The 21,130-nt window shown below is 44.0% G+C and overlaps 1 protein-coding gene across 1 annotated transcript in view; it reads right to left on the reverse strand.

Moving 5' to 3' along the window:
* The window catches only part of CC2D1B (coiled-coil and C2 domain containing 1B), a 44,610-nt gene continuing 23,480 nt past the window's right edge, over positions 1-21,130 (reverse strand). Inside the window, exons 11-25 of the mRNA XM_075832998.1 lie at positions 20,351-20,472; positions 18,801-18,873; positions 18,601-18,725; positions 17,848-17,998; positions 17,580-17,752; positions 8,938-9,063; positions 7,358-7,416; positions 5,529-5,645; positions 5,056-5,129; positions 4,818-4,876; positions 4,234-4,285; positions 3,167-3,266; positions 2,318-2,411; positions 1,801-1,929; positions 1-1,076 (exon numbers count right to left, since the gene is read on the reverse strand). Of these exons, the coding sequence (XP_075689113.1) occupies positions 1,074-1,076; positions 1,801-1,929; positions 2,318-2,411; positions 3,167-3,266; positions 4,234-4,285; positions 4,818-4,876; positions 5,056-5,129; positions 5,529-5,645; positions 7,358-7,416; positions 8,938-9,063; positions 17,580-17,752; positions 17,848-17,998; positions 18,601-18,725; positions 18,801-18,873; positions 20,351-20,472 (1,457 nt within the window). The 3' untranslated portion in view covers positions 1-1,073. The remainder of the gene's footprint in view (positions 1,077-1,800; positions 1,930-2,317; positions 2,412-3,166; positions 3,267-4,233; positions 4,286-4,817; positions 4,877-5,055; positions 5,130-5,528; positions 5,646-7,357; positions 7,417-8,937; positions 9,064-17,579; positions 17,753-17,847; positions 17,999-18,600; positions 18,726-18,800; positions 18,874-20,350; positions 20,473-21,130) is intronic.

A 21,130-nucleotide genomic window follows, 5' to 3' on the forward strand; every position in this document is an offset into this window, starting at 1 on the left:
GTGCAACCCAGAGACGTGTGTGGTTTGACAGGATTATTCTGCATATAACTTTCTTGACCGAGTTGTAGAGCAGTGGCCTCCAATCCATGGATCTCCAGCGGTTGCAAAACAGGGCATGCTGGGAGTTGTAGTTTTGTAAAGGCTGGAAGGCCAGCAGTTGGGTGCCACCGTTGTAGAGATACAGCCCGTCTTAAAAAGGCACACAGAACAGACAAAGCTGGAAACGTACGTGACGGAACTCCATGACCCCGCAGTCTACAGACTGAATCGGTTAAAGGCACTTACAGGGATAGGTTGACGATTGCTCTACGGGACGAAACGTCTCCCTGCCAGAGTAGTTCTATTTGAGTGATCCCAACAAGGATACATCCTTACCACTAAAACCAACAGAGCTGAGAAAGAATTGGACTGTGAACCCTTAGTCAGGGTGAGTATACACCAATCCATACATAGAAGGGTCTCCGAGCAGCCACTTCTTCATGGCACAAACCTATGTCCATTTCAGAGGAGTTTTATCTGTTTCTTGATCACGTGTCCACCATGTATGCACAAGCAGCTGAGAAGATTGGGAGAATTAGTATTTTAGCACCTGAAGCAAATCCATAGTCAAGAATTCCCCTGGCACTGCATTGTGAGGAGGTTCATTAACCCCTTTTTCTTGCCGGAAGGGAGGGGGGGGTGGTTGCAACAAAGCACAAGTCATCAGCTGGTAGTTTAGTTGCTGTATAGTCTCGGTATTATATCACACTTGTCCACTGGTGTCTGACAATTCGAAAATAGATCCCAATTTACATTCAACACATGAAAAGCCAGAGGTTACGCAAGGGTGACATTGTTAGTAAGGTATAGCGGTCTGCTTGGTCCGGGGACCGCAGCGGCAGACATTTTGCATTGATAATTTCATGTCCTTGGATCTAGACAGCGTTCCTCTGACTTGCTTTGATACTGCGGGAGATCCTTTGGTATATAACTCCTCTCAGCCTGTGAGACACGTTGCTTAGCAGGCCAGCAGGGACGTGAAAACGCAGCATCTTCATTGCACAGGCTACCGTCTACCTCCACCGGACCAGATCTCACTAAGAAGGGAAGTAATAATGAGGGAATATATTACTGACTATAGTCTGAGAAAAGACCCGGCAGCAGTACTTTCAGTGTGCTTAAACCCTATGAACACTTTTGCAGCCTTTTTTTTTTTTCTTATTGCTCCAGTGAATGCAGCCCTGTGTGACTACAAACCAACCCTATGTGCAGCCTGATTGCTCCAGTGAATGCAGCCCTGTGTGACTACAAACCAACCCTATGTGCAGCCTGATCCTGCAGTCTTATCTCTGTTAGGGCCCATGCACACAAACTTATTTTTGTGGCCGCAATTCACTCGCGGGTGAATTGCAGCCCCATTCATTTCAATGGGCCCACGCACACGACCGTAGTTTCCACAGTCCGTGCATGGCCCAGGACCGCAAAAAGAACGGACATGTCTTATTACGGCTGTGTTTTGCAGTCCAGGCACACAGACATTAATGCACACGGCCCGCAATTTGCGGGTAACACAACTCCGAGCTGAAAATCACAGCCATGCACATGGCTACGGTTGTGTGCATAAGGCCTAACTACTTCCACTGTCCCCTCTTCTACAGTTTGTAGGTAAGCAAGACGAGGAGATGAACTAAGAGATGACCACAGAATCAGACTACACTGGGTTTTTCTGTAGTCTGTAACCATGGAGACACAGATCTGCATAGTAAGAAAAGTTAGATTCATTGCACTAATAATGATGTTAATTATAATAATAATAATAACCTTTCTTGCAACTGAATCCATTACCAGCCATTTCTCTGTCACCGTCTGAAGGTCTTGTCCATTAAGAGGTTCCCTGAGCCTAATTTTAACTTCCAGCTTCCCCCCTGTTGGTTTTCTTCCATCAAATACCTAAAATTAGAAGATTATTTTTAAACAGACCAGGAAACAGAAAGAAAAAATGTAGATATGCACAAGATGCCAGGGTGTGTTATAAAGACGGTCAGCCTACCTACAGAACCAGCGCCACTCTTCTCCATAGACTGTCTCTGGTATTTAAGCTCAGCGTGAATGTGGATAAAATGCAATACCAGACAGTCTATAAAAAAAAGAATAGTGCTGTTCCTTTATTTAAAAAAAACAAAACAAAAAAAAACACTTTTTTCCAACCCCTTTCACGAACATCCTACTAAAAAATGAGTTTATGACTGGGTGGAATTATCCCTGGAAGTATAAACTCATGTGATATAGATGTAGGTCCCTATAAATAATAGATACGGTTAAACAAGTTTATATTTACCTCCACAATCTCCCGGATTTCACACTGTGTCTCCAGCTTGTCCAGTTTAACAGTGGCTATACCAATCTGTTTATCACTCTTTAGCAAGAACACTCTGCAAGATAGAAATTATTATTACAGCCATATATAATAATGATCCCTATGGACATTCCTTTTCTCTATAGGGGAGACCCAAGTAAACCCACGAACCTCTGACAAAATGTATCACAGTATTAAGCCGGGTTCCAACAGGTCAGATATGCTGCGTAAAAATCACGCAGCGTGTCCGACCTGGAATCAGCAGTACATTGTGGTGCGGCTTTTCAAACTGAATTTCCGCTGCGGAAGAAAGTGCTTATACTTACCCCTTCAGTCTTTCTCTGCGCGTAGTCTGGCCTCCTACGATGACATTGCACTGCAATGACGCCGCAGAGACGCAACACTTGGCTTTCTATTGCAGGTTTTGCATCCCCATTGAATTAAATGGTGAAAACCCACAACAAAAAAATCAACAAAAACAGCATAAATTGACATGCTGCAGAATTAAATTCCGCAGGTCAATTTATTAACGTTTACGTGCGTTTTTTTACCGCAGCGTGGGCATGAAATTTTCTAAATCTCATCCACTTTGCTGCTACTCTAAATGCTGCGGAATTTCCGCACACAATTCCGTTGTGGAAATTCTGCAGCGTTTATGCTACGTGGGAACCCGGCCTTGGGGTGTATTCACACAATGTGGTTTTCAGCCACGTGGCGTGACTACAACCTTAGGGACTTAAACCACACCTGTTAATCCCCCTTTTAACCCATGGTGTCTGTGCCCCCAACATTCAGCTGAAGAAAACCTGCTCAGAGACACCACACACTCACCCCTTATGGAACATCTCAAACTTGATGCCTTTGGCCTGAACCACTCTCTTGAAGCCTCTGTGGTTGCGGTTAATGTTTAGTTTAAATGACTGTTCATATTCTAAAAAGGGAAAGTGGAAAAGAAAAAAAAAAACAATAAAATAATTACAATTAAATGGGCAACGCTGGGAAAACGGATAACCGTGTTATAATTCGTGCAGGGTCTGATGGTGGAGCTTGGCACATGGGATATTCTCTGTTAGAACTAGTGCATGGCACAAAAACACTATCAGTTTTGTGCAAAGTATCTTTCCTAATGGTTTTTCCATCTTCCATAAACGGCTGATAAGTGCCATCCCTACCAGTGGGACCCTCACGTATACTAGTAACTGTGCTTAATTGCAGCCCCCTCCATTGAAGGCAGTTATGGAAAGTACCGAGCAGGCTTTTTATTTAGATACAAGATACCCCAATGGCTTAAATTTAAAAAAAAATAAAAATGATCTTCTGTATTACTACTGACAATTTGCGAGCACTTATTAATCGCTTAATAATTATTGATATTTTATTCTTGTGTACTATGGAAGAGGTTAACTGTTAAGGTGATTTCTGGAAATACACACTGATGGTCCATCCAAGGGTGTACAGAGGGAGGGAGTTAAGCCCCCTTTACTCTTCTGTCTCATACACTATATTCATGCAGCTCCCACTGACTTCAATGCAAGCTTTATAAATCCATATGCAGTTATCCCCCGCCCAGAGGCAGCCAAAATGTTATTGGGTAAACCAAAAAGGGGGATTTGGAGCAAGATTTAAATGTAGATTAATAGAAGCAAAATGACAGCGACACGAACCACTCCATTACCTTAAAAAAACAATCACTTTACTTTTCTAAGTTGCATACTTTATGTTTCACGAGGGCATCCCTGGCAGTTGAGTTACCAGTGTATTGTAAATGGCGCACGACTATCCATTTATTGTAACATTGTGGCACTCACTACATGTTCTGTGGAATAATGTTTTGGTTTTAAATTCACTTGTATTCTGTAAAGACTGAAACCCTGTGATCTGCAGGAACAAAATCTGACCTGGAGAGTTGGTGTTCTTAACAACGTAAGTTTTATTCTTCTGAGGCTGTTCCTGCAAAAACACAAAAATGTAAAAGTTATATATGTCTGCCGCAGCAAGTGCTGGTTTTACAGCAATCTGTAAAGATATTGACTAAAACAGATAAAGTAACAGCAGCAGTGATAAGTGTTGTTTCATAAGGGTCCTCACACGGCCTGACATGGGCCGTGTAAACGAACGCTGATCAATGCAATGATCGTAAATTAGTCTGTGAACGCCCGTTTGCCTGATAATTGACCCTTGTAAAAGGGCCTTAAAGGGGTTGTCCACTACTGGACATGATCTGTGGGGGTACGACACCCAGACCCTTCACCGTTAAGCATTGGACATACTGAATAGCGGCCGAACTGCAGCTCTGCTATGTACGGAGTCAACTGCTTCCGGGCTCCGTACATCGCATAATGGGCCATAACATCCGGTGCCCGGAGGCAGCCGGAGCAGCGTCCAGGTGTCGGACCCGCACCGAAGATATACTGATGACCTATCCGGTGGACAACCCCTTTAACTCACTTTTTCTACTGCATTCAAATTATATGTATCTTACCGTGCTTGGATATGGAAATTCAAACTTCACAAATGCATGCAAATCATTGGGTGCCATTCCTGTATATGGGACAAATAAATAATCAATTAAAAAATACTAAGCGATACTGAATACACTAAGAAAAAAAAGCTAACTCACAAACATATGCAGGGTCAGCAAGTCAGCTAAAGGGCAACCAACAAGAGAAGCCAGATACAGTCACTATAAAGCAACAGGAGACATATGGGATGGCTCTCACCTGATGGGGCCGGAAGGTTAATGCCTCGAACTACAATGAGCAGCATCTCTGTACTACTGAGTTCTGAGAAAACTCTGTTGAAAGAAGAGAAAAAGGAATAGTATCTGCAGAGGATAGGAAAAAAATCCAGCTGTCGCGTATTAACTGTGGCTGTTACGTAATGGTCTGAAAATTGACGTGGAAGTCACTACCTATGATCAGTGGCTCCAGCTTATCTGCATTGTCTAATGGGAGTCTGTGGTAGTCTGAAATACACCTTCCGTCTCAGAGGTTTTGAGGGGTCTCCCTCCTCCATGATTTATAACTGGGAGGAATACTGGAGCTCCGGTCTGATATTGTCCTGTTTACTGCCCATGTTCTCCCAATTGGATAAGAGTCTCATTGGTGTAAAAAAATGTAGATCATATTCAGTGGATATGCCATGAATATCTATTGTGAGAATATTCTCCAGTTGGAATAGAATAAGGGGATACCTGACAATTTTTAGTGTCTTGTCCTCAAAATGATAGGGAGGAGGATCCAGGCCCTGAGCTTGTGATAAATGCAGGATCTCACAGTTTTTCTTGCAATCCTCTGCCATTTTCTCAAACCTGAATCAAAAGACAAACAATGTAACACGAGACTGAACATGGAGGATTCTGCACGGACATTAACCCCCTCTAGTGCCCAGAGACGAGACCCCCTCTAGTGCCCAGAGACGAGAGCAGCTGCAATGAGTGAAGCTCTGGGGCACCACATGTGTCCGCACATCACTTACAACTCACTCATGTCAATAGTCGTCATATAATGTGTCATTTCCCCTGCAGAAAAATGATCAGTCAGTGGCTACTTCTCAGTGTGCGCCGGCCGAGTCCCGTCAGTGATCCGAGGAAAGATAGAACATGTCCTATCTTTCCTCGGATCAGAGACTCGGATAATTTTTCACGGACCCGATTCAGTGAATCGGTCTGTGAAGACAATCGGGTGCCACTCGGATGCCGTCAAAAACGGCCCGAGTGGCAAAACTCGTGTGCATGAGGCATTAGATACCGCGGTCAATAGCGACCGTGGCATGAAAGTGGTTAGAACGAAGGGGAAATCCCCTACGACAGCCCATCGCCCCCCCCCTGGGACAAGGTCATGGGGTGCCTATGGTTGTCATGGCAGCCTGGGAACCTAATGAAGATCCTCAGGTCTGCCACCTTTGCGCTCCTATTAAGCCCCTAATAGGAGCCTGTCAAAATCACGATATACTGCAATACATTAATATTGCAGTACATAGTGCGACTGATCGCTGGTTCAAGTCCCCTAGAGAGATTACAAAAAAGAAAAAAAAACTGCTGAATAAAGTTTTTTTAAAGTCCAAAATATTAAAAGTTCAAAAAATAACCCCTTTCTCCATTTTCTCCCTAAAGTATTGTTAAAAAAATAAATTAATTAACATAACCGGTAACGCCGCATCCGTAAAAGTCCAAAATATTACAATATAATGTTGATTAACCAGACGGTGAACGCTGGAAAAAGAATTTAAACAATTAAAATTGCCTGAATTGCTGTTTTTTGGTTACCTTAGCTTCCCCAAAAAAAATGAAATAAAAAGTGATACCAAGAAAAACTACACCTCGCTCCATCAATGGAATAAAAAAAGTTATTGCTTTCAGAATTTGGCAACAAAACACTTTTTTTTAAACGAATAGTTTACTTTGTAAAAGTGGTAAAATATAAAACAAAAATATATAAATTTGTTATTGCCGTAATTGGATCAACCCATAGAATAAAGTTAACATGTTGTTTTTACCGCATGATAAACGCCGTAAAAACGAAAACCAAAAAACAATGGAGGAATCGCTGTTTCTTGCCCATTTTACCCCACAAAGAATTTTTCCGTTTCCCAATACATTATATAGTACATTAAAAGATGCCATGAAAAACTACAACTCATCTCACAAAAAACAAGCCCCCAAACGGCTATATAGACGGAAAAATAAAAAAAAGTTATGGCTTTTGGAAGGCGGTGAGGAAAAAGCGAAAATGAGCTGTGGTTGCAAGGGGGTTGATGACTTTTTTTTTTTTTTTCTTTTACTATTTCCCTTAATAAAAATTGCCCATTAATCGATTTCTTCTTTATAAACCAAAGACTGTCACACTAATTGTTGGCTAGGACAAGCCTGAATATCTCCAAGAAATATCAACATGTGACAATACAGCCTCTCTGAATGTCTTTATTTTGTACGGTTTGTATATTTGTACGTGTTTCGTACAACAAAATTTTTAAAATAAAGCCTTTAAAAAAAAATAAAAATAAAAAATTTAGAAAAGTTACCTCGTAGTTTCTGCAACATTACCCATGTGTGTGAACTGCTTAGAATAGGTCATGCATTTCTAAAGGAAAAAAGAAAAAATATTAAAATGGAGTTTCACTGATAACATAGTGCTTACTGCTCTTAAAAACTAAGACCGTAGATTTCGCCTGTAAACGCGGACTGTAATTACGGTCCGCAATTATGAACCCATTCATTTCTATTGACCAGACACGGCCAAGTATATCTGCGGGAAGGTGACCGGGCCATAGAAAGTCTCAGCAAAAGATAGGCATGTCCTATCTTTTGCTTTTTACAGACCGTACTACCATACTTCATATGGGAGCACGGGCCAAAAATGCGAATGGCTGTCCGCAGCCGCCAGCGGCTGGCCGTGCCCGTAATCACAGACCGTAATTACGGACACAGCTGACTGCATGAGGCCTAAACTAACTGGTATCCAAAGAGGGAGACTGTTGAAATACAAGAAATGTAATTTCTGTCTAAGAAAGTTGGGGTCCCTCTCTGGATTATTTAGGTCCGTTAGAAGGGCTGTTTCATGAGAACAACCCCTTTTCATATGACCTATTAGGACATTTGGATGTCAGAGGGGGGTCCCCCAGATGGTTGATAGTAACCAGAGCGGAAAGCTGTTAACAAAGGCTTCAACTCTGACAAAGCCGTCCTGTCCATGTATCACATGTAACACTACATTTCTCCTGCATCTATCCGGTTAAACAAGTGGTGCCCAAAACCTGCGGCCCCCAACTATTGGGGCACAGACACGATTGCTTCTGTAACACAATACGGGAGCAGGGACAGATAAGAACTAATGGGCACTATGTGGATTGGCAATAATGGAAAAGACTGTCAACTGTGTGAATGGCACTGGTATAGCGGAGCACTATGTGGCTGGTACTGTTATGGAGTGGCACGGTGTGACTGGCAGACCGATAGGGGGCATTGTGGGGCTATATGAGCGGTATTCCTCTTTGGGGTTCTTTGACTCTTTGTGCCACGCACTGACCCCCTCAGGCTCTACACTAGTCATAAATGCATCAGTTTTAACCAGAGTGCTCCTTTAAAGGGGTATTCCCATCTGAGACATTTATGGAATATCTATAGGGGCGAGGATTCCATCCCTGTGACCACCATATATTGGAAGAATGGGTGTCCTCTGACCAATTTGGCACTCCAAAGAGGAGATGAGGTGGAAAGGTGGCCGTGCATGTGTGCAGTTCTCTCCATTGTAGTTTATGGGAGTTGTGAAAAGCTCTGTCTTTCCCCAAAACATGGCTGAACGGGGGTCGGGGACCCCATTCTCACGATAGGTGGCTGTTTCAGAAGTTTAGCACGCACTCCCAAGTGTGGCCTTTGGTAGTGGTATAATCTGACAATGTAGCGCTCAGACAAAAAAAAAAAAAAAGGGGTGCTGCTCACCAAAACTGAATGGAAAATGACAGACATAAAGGGGAACATTTCCAGTAATCACTTTATATTGGGAACTTTCTTTTATGCAATTCTCACACGTAGCATCAGAGACAGAACTTCACTTTGCGCTTGACACAAGTGGTGAAGTATTTAGAGGGTCACTGCTATTTACCTCATGCTGCTCTTGAAGAAGTTTTAACAACTGAGCATAAACCTCATCGGAGTTCTGTGGCGGTCTACCGTCCTCATGTTCAACCACAACAAAGTCACTGTCCTCATCCATGGGGGGAGGAGGTACCTGGGAGAATGGGAGTACAGACCAATGAACGGAGTTGTACATTAGGAAGAGGTTGTAAAATTATGATTCCAATAAGATGTGCTCATGTTTAACGCCTTAATGACCAGCCTATTTTTTACGTTTTTCCATCGTCTCATTCCAAGAGCTATAACCTTTTTATTTTTGCGTCGACATAGCTGTATAAGGTCTTGTTTTTTGCGGGACAAGTTGTATTTTTTAATAGCACCATTTTGGGGGACATATTATTTATTGATTAACTAACTTTTATTAACTTTTTTTTTGCGGGGGGGGGGGAATAGAAAAAAATCTGAAATTTCTCCACTTTTTTTGCATCCTAAATCTACGCTGTTTACCGTGTGGTATAAATAACACAATAAGTTTATTCAGCGGGTTGTTACGATTGCAACGATACCAAATTTGTATAGATTTTGTATGTTTTACTACTTTTACACAAATTATTTGTTTTTGTGTCTCCATATTTGAAGAGCCATAACTTTTTATTTTTTCGCAGATGCAGTTGTATGAGGGCTTTTTTTTTTGCGGGACGACTTGTAGTTTTTATTGGTACCATTTTGGAGTAGATGCGACTTTTTGATCACTTTTTAATCACATTTTTTTTAAAGTCAGGATTCACAGAAAACATCAATATTTCCGTCGTTTTTTATTACATTTTTTACGGCGTTCACCGTGCGGGTTAAATAATGTAATAGATTTATAGTCGGGGTCGTTACGGACGCGGCGATACCAAATATGTGTAACTTTTTAACTTTATTTTGTTTTTTTAAATCAAACAACTGTTTATTGAAAATACACAATATACATCTGTCATCTGCTATAAATCCACATTCAGCAGCAAAATAAAATTTACATTACACATATCATCTTTTCGTATAAATTCTGTGTATACATTACATATTTCCCATATGGTTCTTTAATAACATCCCCACCCCCCACCCTTAACTCCCTTCCACACCCCTTCCCCCCCTGCGCGTCCATGTCTCTATCCCTTGGTATATCTCACTCCACTTTTATTGACCTCCCAATCCATAGTATTGTGCCCATTTACCCCATTGCTTATCATATTTATGAATCGCTCCACGTTTCATATAAATTCTTCGCTCCAAAGCCACCGTATAAGTAACATAACTCACTAGTTCAGACACCTCCGGGGGATCCCCCTGTAGCCAGTATTTAGCAATCAATTTTCTTGCGTGATATAGTACCTTTTTAATGGATAACAGTTCAGCGCTATCTTCTTCCACCCCTCCCATGCAGCCCAGCAGGTATATCTTAGGATCCAGTGGGAATTCCCTGCCATATATCAGAGACACCATTTCTTTAATCTCTCCCCAGTATCCGTGCAGCCTCGGACAACTCCAAAACATGTGTTTCAGATCTGCCCGATCCAATAAACATCTTTGACATTCCATTGTAGATCTAAGCCGCATTTGCCAGAGCACCTTAGGTGTTCTATATACTCTGTGTAAGAGAAAAAGTTGCGACCTCCTATGCGCCACACTAAGGGAGAGGACTTTCAGTGACTCTAATATTTCCCTCCACTCGTCCTCTGTCAATGTTCCCACATCTCTTTCCCATTTTGTTTTAACTTCTGCCATCGGATCTCCTAGAAATTTGAGAAGCAGCGTGCCATATACTAGAGATATAAGCCCTTTTGTGTCTTTTGCCCCCAGTATCTGTTCCACCACTCCCATACTGGAACAACCCATATCCAGCACCCTTGCCTGTGCTTGTGCCGCATGCCGCAGTTGAAGGTATTGATAAAATAACCTATGGGGGAAGCCAAACTCTTCCTGAAGCTGTGAGAAAGGTTTAAAAATTCCCTCATCATATAGCTGACTCACCATTCGAACTCCATTTTGCTCCCACTCCTGAAATCCCTCCAGTGTGTTAACCTCCCCAAGGTATGGATTGTTCCAGATGGGCATGTAATTAGAGCACCCCGTAACCCCCAGTATGGCCTTACATTCCCACCAAACCTTATGAAGCAATAACAAGGTAGGTTTTCCTCTCACCTCCCTCTTCAATTTATGGGATTCCAAGGCCTCTAGCATACTCATGCGCTGCCCCAGGTAGAATAGCAGCTTCCCCCTGGAATCCCAATCCTCTCTATCTTTCCATCCTGCAAAGTGCTGCAACTGCGCCGCCAAGTAATATACCCACGCATTTGGGATAGCCAACCCACCTTGCTCCTTTGGTAACTGCAATTTTTCCATTTTAATTAGAGGAATCCCCCTTTTCCACACCAAGTCCCTGAACAGGTTATGAATCCTCCTGAACCAATATTTAGGCAACCACACTGGAGCGTTATGCACCACATAAAGGATCTGGGGCATTAAAATCATTTTAATTAAATTCGCCCGTCCCAGTGCTGAGAGCGGTAACTTCAACCAAATTTTTGATCTATCTCGGATTTTCTGTAATCCCCAGGTACTTAAATTCCTTCACACAGGGTATATTCACCCCTCTCACCACCACCGGCAGACTCAGAGGGGTAAGCGGCAATAGCACTGACTTATTCCAGTTGATTCTCAACCCGAGAATTTACCAAAGCTTTCCAGCACATTCATAACTGCCGGCAACGACCGATCTAGTCCCCTTAAAAACAACAAAACATCATCCGCATATAAGGCTATACGTTCCTCTAAGTCCCCATACCGAAATCCTTCAATATCCGGATGCTGCCTCACAACATTCGCTAAGGGCTCAATTGCTAAAGCAAATAACAACGGAGATAACGGGCATCCCTGACGCGTCCCCCTTTCCAGAGCAAAGATCTCAGACATCCTTCCATTAGCTCGAATTCTTGCCATTGGCTGTTTGTATAACAGTCGTACCCAGGTAATAAAGTTGTTCCCAAACCCCATGCGTTCCATCACCGCCCACATATACCCCCACTCAACACTATCAAAAGCTTTGGCAGCATCTAGGGATAACACTGCTCTAGACCGAGCATCTTCAGTATCTGCCTGAATATTCAGGAACAGCCTTCTCAGATTAACTGCCGTAGATTTTGATGGCATAAACACCGACTGGTCTGGGCCAACAATGGTGGTCACTACTTTCGTCAGCCTATTAGCAAGAATTTTTGCAAGAATTTTAACATCTGAGGTCAACAGGGAGATTGGCCGATAAGATTCAGGCATAGTCTTGTCTTTCCCCTCCTTAGGAATAACTACTATGGCAGCCTCAGACATTGACCGGGGCAGACACCCCCTCTCAAAACCATCCTGAAACACTGTCAATAACTCTGGCAGAAGCACATCACCGCAGGTTTTATACAGCTCCACTGGTATGCCATCTAACCCTGGTGCCTTTTCATTTGCCATTGAACTCACCGCTTGTTGTATTTCCTCCAGAGTTAGTGGTGCCTCCAGCCCCTCCCTATCTTCTGCCGTCAGTGTGACCCATGTCATACCCTCTAAATAGTCTGCCAATAACGCTCCCGTATAGTCAACTTTAGAGCTATATAGTTCAGTATAGTAAGATTTCAACACCTTCAGCACACTTCCTGTGTCTTTGGCCACCCCCCCTTTGCCGTCCTGTAAGCAATGAACAAACGCACTATCTTGTGCAGGCCTAGCTATAGTGGCCAACAATCTACCTGTCATTTCCCCCTCCTCATAATATTTCTGTTGCATAAAAAGTCGTTTATTAGCCGCCTGTTCCATCACATGGTCCCTCAATAGTTTCTGGGCAATCTTCCACTGAGCAAGCGTATCTGCCGTGCAGTGTGTAACATGACTCTCTTCTGTTAGTGTTACCCTATTTGACAATTCCACACCCATTTGTTTAGTCCTATTCTTAATGGCCGTAATCTCTCGTATATATACCCCTCTAATATACGCCTTCATCGCATCCCACAAGACGTCTACAGGCACCGTGCCAGAATTAAATTCAAAATATTCCTGTAAACTCGAGGCTATTTCCCCCCCCCCTACCAATTGAATCCAGAACGGATTTAGCCGCCAATGCATTCTAAGTCCTCCCTCCTGAGGACTGGTGTTGACTTTCATTAGCATTGGAGAGTGATCCGACAGCGAGCGCGGCAAGTATTCCACCTCTTCAACACACATAACTCCCAGACTATTACTAAATATCAAATCCAACCTGGACAGTGATCCATATGTAGAAGAGACACAGGAATATTGCACAGTAGATGGCCATTTAGCTCGCCACACATCCGTAAACCCCACCTCCGTCATATATTTTCCAAACGATGTCATCCCGGCTTCCATTCCCCCTCCATTCCCCAGGAACTTATCACACGCCTTATCCATTATATTGTTAAAGTCCCCCATTAGTATAGTGGGGACCATCGGCCAGCCAGCCAATTTCTCTAACACTTCCCGTATGGGGACCACAGAGTATGGGGGAGGCACATACAGTATCACTATAATACATTCCCAGTTAAAAAGTTTACAATCTACCCCTACATATCTACCTTCCCGATCACTGAATGTGTCCAGGCAACTAAACGGCAGGCTCCGATGTACCAAGAGACTAACCCCTCTTGAGTATGTGGAATGAAAGGAGTGGAAACTGTGTCTAATCCAGGTTCTATGCGCCTGATGGGCCGTGTCTTTGGTCAGGTGAGTCTCCTGCAATCCCATCACCCCAGCAGACTGTCTTTTCAATGAATCAAAAATAGCCCTGCGTTTTGTAGCCTCCCCCATACCCCTGACATTCCAGGACATAAAATTTACCCTTCCCCCCATCTAATCAAGGCTTGGATTCGACATTGAGATATACCATATAGTATAATACACTTCTGAATACGGCACGCTTTAACCTCCCACCCCCCCCCCCCCCGCAACACATCCCCTTCCCCCCTGTTATATCCCTCAACTCCCCACCTTGCCATAAACTTACCCTCCTAAGAGGGCCAGGGCAGGCGAACAATTCGCCCTTATCAGGACATTTCAGCACCTTATTCACAATGTATAAATACATGTAAAATATTCTATGCATTGTACTTCAGAAGCTCCGATCCTCCCGCCACCAGAATACAGCATATACATGTTATCTTCACATTTCAAATAATCATATCACGGTCAACCTTCCAGTATTCCTTCCCCCCTCCCTTCCCAATTTCTAAAAGAGAAGGATTTCAACTCCCCTCCAACAACTCAACATTTCAACGCACACCCGCATTTCTTTTTCCTCTCCCCCCACCAGCAACAGTCCCATCAGGAACCTTCCATCTCAGGTGCGCACAGCAGCTTCTTCCCTCTCCTGACGAAGACGATCCTCATGGCTGTCCAGCCATCTGAGCACATCTTTTGGGCTTTCAAAGAATTGGACAGTCCCCAGCGCCACCACCCGCAGCTTCGCTGGATATAACATGGAGTATTGGACCCGAAGACTCCTCAGCCGTTTTTTTATATCTAGGAACTGCAGTCGTCGCTTCTGAATCTCAGCTGAGAAATCTGGATAAAAGGAGATTTTCGCCCCGTTCACACTAATATCTTGGCGTTCCCGGGCTTGCCTAAGAATCAGATCTCGGTCTTTGTAATGGAGCAATTTCACCAAAACTGGCCTGGGCGGTCTTCCAGGTGGGCCAGGTCGAGTGGGAACTCTATGTGCTCTTTCCACTGCAAACAATGGCGTCAAGGATTCTTTGCCAAACACTTCTAGCAGCCATTTTTCAAAATAAGAAACTGGATGGGCCCCTTCCACTTTCTCCGGGATCCCCACCATCCTCACATTATTTCGGCGCAAACGGTTCTCCAAGTCGTCCGTTTTGGACAAAAGGTAATTTACATCCACCGCCGTTGCATTCACATCTCTCCGCATGGGCAGCATTGTGTCTTCCAGCTCACTGACCCGACCCTCCACCGCCGTTGTACGTTCAGACACCTTCTGCAGGTCATGTCGTATAATAGAAATGTCCTCTTTGATCCCCCCCACCTGACAGGTAAGTTTGGCTAGAGTGGAATTGCACTGGCTTACCGCCAAAAAAACGTCTGCCAAGGTGGGTCCAGGCACTGCCTTGTCATGTATGCCTCCTTCCGATCCGTCTGTGTGGTTATCCGGCACCCCTTCTCCATTTTCCTCCTCATCCGACTCCATCTGCGTCCTCAGTGGCTCAAACCGGGACCCGGAGCCTGAACCCTCCGCCATCCTCTCCCTACTACTCATCTGCCCCCTGATTACAGCAGGCTTCGTAGGTGTGTGCCGGGCAAAGCGCTCTAACCTCGATGCTGCCGCCCCTCTCACATCTCTGCGCTCCGTGAAGGAGCCCGCGTCGGCGCCATCTTGCTTCTTCAGCTCCTCGTCCTCTGCCGCCTTTGACTTCCGGGATCGAGTCATTATGAGCGTTGGTTTTGTTCCGAAATATCGTCCCCGGGTTCTCCCCCACTTCTCCTCTTGTGTTACGTGATTCACCGTTCAAATTAACAACTGCAGGATATAGTTTAAGGATAATGGCAGCGGGAGCTCCGGATCCTGCTTCTTCTCACATGCGCTGCTAGGCCACGCCCCCTTTATTTTTTAATAGTAAAGCAGTGGGTTTTTCATTTTTTTTTCACATTTTTTTTAAATTAACTTTATTAAACTTTTTTACTAGTCCCACTAGGGGACTTCACTGTGCGATCCTCCAATCGCTATTATAATACACTGCAATACTTTTGTATTGCAGTGTATTACTCCCTGTCAGTTTAAAACGGGCAGGCATCTGCTAGGTCATGCCTGCGGCATGATCTAGCAGGCATTCACCACAGGCAGACCTGGGGGCCTTTATTAGGCCCCCGGCTGCCATCGGAGACACTGACACTCGGCGATCGTATTGCCGGGTGTCAGTGGGCTGAGAGGGAGCTCCCTCCCTCTCTCCAAAACCACTCAGATGCGGTGCACGCTATTGATCACCACATCTGAGGGGTTAAACGGGTGAGATCGATACTAATATCGATCTCACCCGGCAGAGCAGGGACTCCCCCAGCCCTCAGCTACATCTGGCAGCTGAGAGCAGGGAGATTTGACAGCTCCCTGCTCTGTTTACTTATTCCGATGCCGCGACGTAAAAAGTCTATGGCATCGGAATAAAGCCAGTTAGTGGCCGACGTAATAAGACTATGGGCCGGTCACTAACAGGTTAACAGCATTTTACAATTTATTGGACTGCTGTCCACCATAATATTAATCTACGTAAAAAATTGTGTAAATAAAGTGTTACTTATGTACTAATCCTGAGTTACAGCCTGTATTATAGTCCAGAGCCGTATTCCTAATTCTGTTGGTTGTTATTGGAAACAGTCGACAGCTTTGTCAACAGACACGCTCAAACGGCTTAGCTGAGCTCCTATAATACATTGTGTGAAATAATTTTTCATACGTTAGATTACTATCTGGTGTAGAAAAAGACAGTTTCCAGAATGGAAATGACCAGAGACGCTGAACCAGAAGGAGATTTCATCTCTCAAGACTGCAGAATTGCGAATGTAGCTCTGGGCTATAATACAGACTTTAAAGAGGCTCTGTCACCAGATTTTGCAACCCCTATCTGCTATTGCAGCAGATAGGCGCTGCAATGTAGATTACAGTAACGTTTTTATTTTTAAAAAACGAGCATTTTTGGCCAAGTTATGGCAATTTTGTATTTATGCAAATGAGGCTTGCAAAAGTACAACTGGGCGTGTTGAAAAGTAAAAGTACAACTGGGCGTGTATTATGTGTGTACATCGGGGCGTGTTTACTACTTTTACTAGCTGGGCGTTGTGTATAGAAGTATCATCCACTTCTCTTCACAACGCCCAGCTTCCGGCAGTGCAGACACAGCCGTGTTCTCCAGAGATCACGCTGTGTCGTCACTCACAGGTCCTGCATCGTGTCAGACGAGCGAGGACACCGGCACCAGAGGCTACAGATGATTCTGCAGCAGCATCGGCGTTTGCAGGTAAGTCGATGTAGCTACTTACCTGCAAATGCTGATGCTGCTGCAGAATCAACTGTAGCCTCTGGTGCCGACACGATGCAGGACCTGTGAGTGACGTCACAGATCTGCACTGCCAGAAGCTGGGCGTTGTGAAGAGAAGTGGATGATACTTCTCATCAGAACGCCCAGCTAGTAAAAGTAGTAAACACGCCCCGATGTACGCACATAATACACGCCCAGTTGTACTTTTACTTTTCAACACGCCCAGTTGGACTTTTGCAAGCCTCATTTGCATAAATACGAAAATGGTCATAACTTGGCCAAAAATGCTCGTTTTTTAAAAATAAAAACGTTACTGTAATCTACATTGCAGCGTCGATCTGCTGCAATAGCAGATAGGGGTTGCAAAATCTGGTGACAGAGCCTCTTTAACTCAGGATCAGTACAAGAGAAATAATGTAATGTATGTACACAGTGACTCCACCTGCAGACTAGTGAGTGCAGCTCTGGAGTATAATACAGGCTGTAACTCAGGATCAGTACAAGATAGGTCATGCAATGTATTTGCACTACTTTTCATGCAGATTAATGGTGTATATTTGTTTTTAGCCCTTGCATTTCTAACCTTGGCAATGTCCACCAGAGAACCACCCTTGAGTTTATCAATAGAGGCTTGAAGAACATGGGCGACTCTCATGTGCTGTTTGGCTAGTTCCAGATCGTTCTTCTGCTTGGCTTGTAGGGCAGCTTTTCTGTATTGTCTTTTCCGATTCTCCAAGAACTCCATCTGCTCTCGTACTGAAATAGTGACAATAACAGGACAGGTGTAGGTGGTGACACTCTTATAGTGAGAGCAGGACACTACACTCTACTGTCAATTTCTCCAGTAATACCTGCAGGCGGGAGATTATCCGGAGACACCGCAGTACCACCATCTTTGGTTTTGAGGGACATCTCATCTTGTTGTGGCACAGCTGGCGATATCTGCGGCTTTACCACTTGGATAGGTTTTTGCAGGACGGGTTTCTTTGTGGGCTGTTCATCCTGAAAACATCGCAGGTAATAACATTCATATTTTAATAGATTCCCAAATTAATAGATTCCCAGAATACAAAGTCTTGAACGGATTGGCTATTGCCCTTAAATTATAATGGTTCATTCATAAGATACACCAGGCGTCGTCTGCAGTAAGAAATATTTAACTACCTTCTCCTGATGAACATAATTCTGGGGTAGTCACAGCCCCGCCCCTTTAGTCAGCTTCTAGGGATCACTGGCTGCTTTACCTCTGTCTGCATGCAGAAGTCATACCATATATATATCAATGGTTTTAGATTATGTCATGTTGAATGGTTTTAGACAACTATGTTAAATAATCTACTCATAATTTTGCAGACGACCGTAAAATCGCCTGTAATTACGGTCCCATTCATTTCTATGGCCGACGGACACCTTCCCGTATATTTACGGGAAGGTGTTCGTGCCGTAGAAACTTACCGAAATAAATAGGACATACTTTATAATGGGAGCACGGCCGTGTGCATGGAGCCTTATTGAAGTCACTCATTTGAAAAGTCTATTGAAGTATACATCCTATTTATACATGTGGACAGCAATGTAATATTTTAGAAGACACATTTGGCAACCTCGTCATCTTCATCCTCGGCTTCTTCTTCTTCCTTGGCATTTGCCAGTTTGTGGGCAGCTTCTAGCGCTTTCTCCACACTTCCCTCACCCTCAGTGTTCTCCATGCCAGGAAACGGAGGGAAGCCTAGATCAAAAACCCACAATCTTTACTCCAAGTTTCTTATTTTCATTTCACGTTAAATAAATATAAAACTTTTACCTGGAGGAACCGGGAGCTCTGCCAGATTCACCTGTCTCCCGGCTTTATGTGCTCGGATGGCATCCTGGTATTGCTGCGGGTAAAGAGATTTTTATACCAATGGTGCACAAGTAACAGCGGATTTAGAATAATCTGATTAGGACTGTGGTCTTGCAGCGCTCGGGTCCTGGGTTCGAATCTGACTGAGGACAACATCTGCATGGGGTCTGTATGCTCTCACCATGATTGGGGGGTTTCCTACCACACTCTAAAATAAATATACTGGTAGGTTAATTGGCTTCCTATGAAATTGGCGCTAGTGTCGCTGAGAAAGGGAAATTAGATTATGAGCCCCAGGGAACGAGGTAATAATGAAAATCCTTGTGCAGCGCTGCAGAATATGCTGCCGCTACATAAGCAAATATTATGCAAAAGTGCTTAGGTTATGGCTGCCCGAGCAGCGGATTATATAGCACCGATTATATGGCAAGTCTCGTTTTGGGAAAGCTGGGTGTCAGCAACTGTGGGAGATAGAATGGCGGACATAATGGTGACCACCCAGCTTTCACAGGCGCAAATATAACCATTGACAGTATCGGACATACTGGTGATTTTTAATTATTCCAAATATAACAGCAGTAGAAGGAACATTTCTGAGAACTTGTGCTTCACTATAGCAGTTTTCTCCAACACATTATATGGGAGATTCATGAAAACTGTCTGACAGAGGAACTGGCTTTGTTGATCATAGCAACCAATCACATCACAGCTTTCAATTCTTATAGCTCTCTTGATAAATGGAAGCTGTTCTGTGATTGGTTGCTATGGGCAACAGAGTTTTTCTGTCAGACATTTTTCCTTTGTGTAGTTTGGTCACTTCCTGGAAAGCTCTAGAGTTTGATGTTTGACATTATGGACCTTGTGGACGGTGGGTGCAGCTCGCTCCATGGAAACACATTGTTGGCCCTCAGCTGTGGTAAACATGGCTTCAGATTTGGTTTTATTAACCCTATATGAGCTCACACCTGCCAGCTTAGGTGAATAAACAGTATAGCTTATTATGCTAATGAAGCTTTGAAGGGGTTTTCAGGTTTCAGCCAATTCATGTATTTTTCGTATAATTAAAAGTTATACCATTTTCAAATAAACGTTTTGAATTAATTCCTCACGGTTTTCAAGATCTCTGCTTGTTGTTGTTCAGTAGGAACATCGATCGTTTACATCCGGGGGGTAGAATTCTGTCCATGGTCATGTGATGGACACACAGGTGCTGGGCTCGTTACAGTTACAGAACGTGTATCAGAGCGGTGTCTTCTGATGATCCCAGCACCTGTGTGCCCATCACATGACCATGAACAGAATTTTACCTGCTGGATGTAAACGATGGATGTTCCTACTGAATGACAACAAGCAGAGATTTTGAAAACCGTGAGGAATACATACAGAAAGTGTATTGGAAAATTGTATAACTTAATTACACACAACATTCATTTGCTGAAAGTGGACAACCCCTTTAATAAAAATGATGTCTGGAAGTGATAAGGACCGACATCATGGACCGTCCTTTATACCTTGACAATCCTTTCATGCATTCTCGCTTTCCGGTCATCACCGTTGGCTTTGGCTTGCTGTGCTGCAGATTTGTATCGTTCCATTCTTTGCTGTAGAGCTTGTAACACAGAACTAGCCGAAGCTGCGAATATACAAGAAACACAGGACAGTCAACACTCGCTCCCTCACCCCTTCCCCATGCAATTCCCAAATATGCCTCCATAATCTCTTAACCCTGAAGGACGGATATATCCGTCCTCTGCAGCTGCTAGTTCGCGCAGGACGACGGATATATCCATCCTGTGATGGCGCGGGTACTGAGACTGTACCCACGCGATCAGCGTCAGGAGCACGGCTGTTATACACAGCCTGGCTCCTGCTGCTACTGCCGGAATCGAAGTGCGCTCCGATTCCGGCAGTTTAACCCATTAAATGCCGCTGTCAATAGTGACAGCGGCATCTAATGTGTTTGACAGAGGGAGGGAGCTCTCTCTGTCACCCCATCGGCGCCCCCGCAAAGAAATCGCGGGTCGCCGTCGGGTTTCCATGGCAGCGGGGGTCTAACAAAGACCCCCAGGTCTGCCTTCATCATCTGCCTGTTAGGCGATGCCGGAGGCATGACCTAACAGGTTGCCTGTCAGTTTTACGCTGACAGGCAATAATGCTTTGGTATACTAAGTATACCAAAGCATTATATATGCGATCGGCACATCGCATAGTGAAGTCCCCTGGTGGGACTAAAAAAAAAAAATGGCAATCAGTTAAATAAAGTTGGTGAAAAAAAATAAATGATTACAGTG

This window comes from Rhinoderma darwinii, chromosome 7 (assembly GCF_050947455.1).
Source record: "Rhinoderma darwinii isolate aRhiDar2 chromosome 7, aRhiDar2.hap1, whole genome shotgun sequence".
Taxonomy (NCBI): Eukaryota; Metazoa; Chordata; class Amphibia; order Anura; family Rhinodermatidae; genus Rhinoderma; species Rhinoderma darwinii.